Genomic DNA, 5,794 nt, shown 5'->3' with positions numbered 1-5,794 from the left:
CGACACAATCTCAGGTGCCAAAGCCATGCCAGTACAGCATCTTTAAGAACTAGCTAGATCTCTCTCATTCTCAGATTTCACTATTGTGTATTTGCAATCTCAACAGGGCGATGAGGACATCTGATCATAGTCAGGACACTTGAGGAGTGCAGGGTAGTTGGAATTCATTTGAAGGGATGCCACACTGGAGATGTCTGAGGGGCTGCGTCCACGAGCCCAGGCATCTGGATGCAGGAACTGACCAGAGTAGTCAGAACAGTTGCTGAGGCGAGGACGGTAGAAACCCGGATGTGGCCTGTACATCTCCTCTGCAGTGTACCGCTTCATAAACAGGTACACAGACATTACACCTGCTGCCTGGTGGTGGCACAAATAGAGAGAGATCGAAGAGCATATGAAATCAATGAATTTTTTATTTTTTTTTGGTGTTTAGGATACTGGGTCTAATTCACCATTAACTGTGTTTCATACTTATACACATAGGAAAATTTAGCAAGAAAAAAATTCCACCATATTCACAGCAGGTTTATTCCAAAAGAATAAACAAATAATGGCTAAACATTCCTTCCTATTTCAGAGTAGTCTGACTCTGATTAATTAAGACTGTACTTGCATAAGCTATTACCTCCTCAGTGCCTTGTCTTCTTTTATACACCAGCCCCACTGGCATTTGTACACACAATGAAGGAATGTTCTAAATTCGGATGCCTCAGGATGCGTGGAATCATTAAGTACATTTTCAGTTGCTTAAATGCCTTTTGGCATTGGGGCATGCACTAAAAAGCTTGGTCCTATCAGTGAGCCTAGAAAAACAGGGAACAAACTGCTGGTAATGCACGGCTAATCAGAGGAAATGCTGGACTTCCTTGTGATTTTTCAGCACAAATGGCTTCCACTTTACTGGAAAGGGCCAAAATACTTTATCACTGATGGAACTGAATGTTACTTCTTGAAGCCAAAATTTGCTTTTCCAGAATTTAAATGTTAAGCCAGCATCTTATGAAAAACAGCTTGGAGATCAAGCAAGTGCTGAGTAAAGGATAGTGAGCAGATGATAATATAATCAATATACTATATGTCTGTCTACTTTTGATTTCAAAAACAGTATCATAGCTATTAAACTATATATTGCTATGATTTAAATCTGTATTTAACCTCAGAATGATCTGAAAATAAGTCTGATTTTGTGGTGGCTGTGCTTTAAAATTAAAATATTATAATCTTAATTCAAGTGATGAAGGATTTCGAAAGTCTGACAGTATTCAGTTTTGAGTACTACTGTAAGGTTAACCTAGACTGGTTTACATGTTTGATTAACAGTTGAAAACATTAGAAATTTAGAAAAGTATTCAAAAAAGTAATCAAATCAGTTACATTACTTTAATAAAGTAATTGAAATAGTTACACTACTTATAACATTTCAAATAGGATAACTTGTAATCTGTAATCAATTTTCCAAAGTAAAATTGGAACACAAATCAGATCTGAACAGTTATGATACACTGTATGGACAGTCAATCATTTAGATCAGATTCCAATGAAATACACAAATAATCAGATTTTGGCTGACAGCGTGAACATAGCAAAACAGTGGTTGGACTGCAGTTCTGAGTTTTGTTTTTAATGATGTTTTTTTATGAAAACAAAAATGAAATCAATATTAGTATGTGTTTTATCATGAAAATGGAATACATAACTTTGTGATATTTGGTGGTTTAAAATGCTGTAAAGTTTTTTTTGTTTGTTTGTTTTTTTTAAATCACATTCAATATGATCTTCACTGGGGACACAAAAGGCACCGAATACCTGGAATGACCTGTTTGGCAACTGGACTGAACTTTATTATTATTTTTAGTTCAAACGTATTGATAAATTAAGCATTATAAAATGTATGCACACAGATTTTTCACACAACTAGTGAACGAGACCCACTGTCTTTAATATTTACACAAATATACAAAGATAAGTGGAAGTGTTACCTCAGTAAGCAGGAAGGAGACTGCAGCAAAAGCAAAAGACCAGCCATATTTATAACTGAAATAAGCTTCATTTGTTTTTGTTCTGTTTAGCATCTCATCATTAATACTGGATATATACAAGACCAGACCCACCACCAGGGACAGACCTGCATCAGAAATAAAGAGAAAATGAGCCAAAGAAAAATAAAGAGGGAAAGAGTTGTAGTGGCACGTTTATGGAGCGAAAATAGTCTCAATAACAATTCACGCAAAAGACACAATGCACACATGCGAAGCCCAATTCACATGCATGATACCGAATTCACAAACACTATATAGGGTGTGATTTGCTGGGGGGGGGGATTTCCCCCCTTCTGGTCTATGCATCCCTGCCTCTGCTCCCCAGTGGGGGATAAAAATAATTCAGCATAGGCAGGGATGAATAGACATTCCAGTCTGAATCAAATGATTCAAGATATGCGCTTTGAAGTCCTGATATGAATCAAATGATTCGATCCGATTGGAGTGCTTTGAAACAGTGAATCATTTTGCGACGCAATGGTAACTGATTCTGAGTTTCAAAAAAGCTCTGTTGATACAGTAAATAATGTAAAAAGTAAAATAAGGATACTGTAAAATGTAAAGATACTGTAAAAAGTAAAGATACTATAAAAAGTTATTTGCTCACTTTCTCTATTCGTTGTCAAATTGTGGTCACGTTAAATATAGTTTCCATTTTTAGCCTATTAAAAACATTTCATGACATGACACATTAGATTACATATAAAGAGAGACCTATATATATATAGCCTATATACTGTATGTGTGTGTGTGTGTGTGTGTATATATATATATATATATATTCACATAAACCAATTCACATGCACAAAATATATATTTTTTTCATGCATGTGAATTAGGTTTCATGCATGTAAATCGGGCTATGCATGTGTGCACTGTGTCTTTTGTGTGAATTATTATTGAGACAAATCTCGCTCCATACATACTGGCCTGAAAAAGATATTTGGCCTTTCAGAGAACTGTCACTTTAAGAGCTAAACACAGTATTTCTCACCAATTTCTTGTAGACACCTAGTCTTCCAGACATGAACAGTTTTATTATTATGTATTATTTACTTATCAGTTTGTATTAGTTAATTCTTATTTTTATCTATTCAGTCATTAGAAAAAAGTTTTACTCTGAAACTTATTATAAAGAAGTATACTTTTGTTCAGCAACATGACATGATTCGTTCTTACTGGCTATATATATGTATATACTGAACACTGCTTTAAACAAACACCCACCTGACAGGATAAAAAAGATTCCAGAGATGAAAGCCAGAATAGTGCGTTGAGGGCGGATCGCTCCTCTCTGCGCTCACACCGTCCCATGGCTTTCTCCCTCGTGGCGGGCATTGTCGCCGACTCTCGCACCTGGTCTGACAGGTTGAGCTCCACGTCCGGGTCGATCTGACGAGATCATCCACGGGGCAGGTGGTGGATGGCGATCCGTTTCTCGCCAGAGTTCACTCCACGAAGGCAACGAAATCCTTTCGAGGACCATCCTCGGACGACGGCGCTCTGCTCGTGGTGTTCAAGTTCATCGTCCGGGTAGTTGGTGGTGCTAGCTAACAGCCGGAACAGTCTTGTATGGTCCTCGAGAGATCTGTCCCCCTGCTCCAGCAGGAGGAGGAGGAATTCCGGGCGGGTGAAGGGATCCATGAGGGGAACTACGGAAACAAAACACTGTGCAAAAACGAAAAACAAAAACGGAGGGTAGACACGGAGGTAACGGTTTTGGTCGATGATCCTAACAAAGACCACATTTACACAACTAATGGGTCCTATTCTTCAGCCTTGCAATGCTATTGGATGCTAGATTAAAAAAAAAATAGGCCTATTTACCTACCTGTGCACCTTGCATGGATGAATTGTACTTCTCATCTGTTCCATGTGAAAAAATACTAATAGAATCATACTGTTTTTGATCATAAACAAGTTTTAAATGTCTTTTTTGTTACCATTTTGAGATTCAATCAAGATTTTATGATTATTAATTGATAAGTTCAAGTTGAAGAATAAATTATTTCTTCAATAATTTGAAAGTATTTGTGTAACAATATTTTAAACTATCTATATCTTATCATTTATCAAATGTACTTAACTGGTCCTTTGCTTGTTTGCCCAATATCTGCTTGCTGCATGAGGGACAGGTGATAATGTTCTGGAATGTGGGGGGTATAAGTGCTATTAGCATGATAAGTAAAGGGCACAATAAGCTATCAGACAGTATTGTGTGAATTCTGTGGAATGTGTGAATTCTGCGAATGGGTAAATTCTTTAAAATGTGTAAGTATGTTTGTGATAAATTTCCACTGACAATTTAGGCTGGAAATGTTTTTTCTTTTCCATTTCAGAATGCCTCCAGCCAAGTCTCATCATATGTGTATGATATATCATTGATGCTCTCCAAAATGAGAACAGTGACTTTTAGATGGACTGTGATACAAGAGAAGAAAGTTTTAAAGTCAAGTCATGAAGAATATTTTAAAGCTTTCATTCAGTTCATCAGGTTTTGTAAATTTAATCAGAACATTTTTTATAATAAATATTTTTTTTTCATTAAAAATATGACTTATTTTATCATTATTGTGTGATTATTAGTTTGTATACATATATAGACTATTGTAATGGGGTTACAGAAGCATTTCACCCGGCGAATGAACCTTTAGATGTTCTCTACATTTGTTCAGACAGTGAGTAAAATCACTGAAATTCTGCTACCCAAAGAGCCCAAAGTTATTTCTGTATTAGAGGCCTCCTACAACAACATTTAAAAGGTGAAATAATTTTTTCACAGGTTTTTTCTAAATTTGGGTCTTCTAGGGGTTACACTTGTGCTCAGTTGTTAAAGTGGTTTGTTTCTGAGGTTGTTCCAAGGTTTAAAAAAAATCCACTATTGTAGAATCAATTATTTTTGTTAGTGCTGTAGTGGCCAGTGACTAAACAACATTTAGAAAGATGCATTTTTATTTCAAAAGAGCCATTTTTACATCAAATTTAGGAGACTTTCACTCACTCAGAACGCTGGCCGTAGACTCTGATGTCATTTGAACGTTCATGGGCATCACATACTCTATTGTAAAGCAGCGCCCCTTCTCCTCTCCTTGAAAAAATAAAAATAAATAAAAACCTGAAAAATGCTACCATGACAGCATAAAATACAATAAAATACAGGATAAAATTATCATTTTCATTTTAAATAAAGAGAAATTAATGTCATCAGATTACACACTTCCAAATATTGACAGATGAATAAAATAGAATAGAACAGAACAGTATAAATTATAAAAGTGATACAATATGCTTTCCCACATTAATTAATTAAAACATAAAGGCATGTTATTATTATTATTATTACTACTACTACTACTACTGCTGCTGCTGCTGCTATTAAGCAGAAGAAGAATGAGCTTGTACTTAAAGGGTTAGTTCACCCAAAAATTCTGTCATTAATTACTCACCCTCATGTTGTTCCAAACCCGTAAGACCATCGTTCATCTTCGGAACACAATTTAAGATATTTTTGATGAAATCTGAGGGCTCTCTGACCCTCCCATAGACAGCAAGGTAACTATCACGTTCAAGGTCCAGAAAAGTACCAAGATGATCGACAAAGTAGTCCGTGTGACATCAGTGGTTCAACTGTAAAGTTACGAAGCTACGAGAATACTTTTTTGCGCAAAGAAAACAAAAATAACGAAAAAATGATACTGTCGTGAACACGAGTCCAAAGTGACGCAGTAGAGACGAAAATGTGGAATAAAGTCATT

General features: G+C 36.0%; 1 protein-coding gene across 1 annotated transcript in view; it reads right to left on the bottom strand.

The window, feature by feature from the left end:
• Positions 1-5,794, bottom strand: part of LOC107716884 (voltage-dependent calcium channel gamma-5 subunit-like) — a 25,043-nt gene continuing 19,249 nt past the window's right edge. The window contains exons 4-8 of the mRNA XM_016523490.1: positions 5,041-5,127; positions 3,668-3,691; positions 3,267-3,329; positions 1,980-2,125; positions 1-357 (exon numbers count right to left, since the gene is read on the bottom strand). Of these exons, the coding sequence (XP_016378976.1) occupies positions 100-357; positions 1,980-2,125; positions 3,267-3,329; positions 3,668-3,691; positions 5,041-5,127 (578 nt within the window). The 3' untranslated portion in view covers positions 1-99. The remainder of the gene's footprint in view (positions 358-1,979; positions 2,126-3,266; positions 3,330-3,667; positions 3,692-5,040; positions 5,128-5,794) is intronic.

This window comes from Sinocyclocheilus rhinocerous, unplaced genomic scaffold (assembly GCF_001515625.1).
Source record: "Sinocyclocheilus rhinocerous isolate Xijiao unplaced genomic scaffold, SAMN03320098_v1.1 scaffold59, whole genome shotgun sequence".
NCBI classification, from domain to species: Eukaryota; Metazoa; Chordata; class Actinopteri; order Cypriniformes; family Cyprinidae; genus Sinocyclocheilus; species Sinocyclocheilus rhinocerous.
The sequence above is the reverse complement of the archived record's forward strand: the minus strand, read 5'-3'. Positions and strand labels throughout refer to the sequence as shown.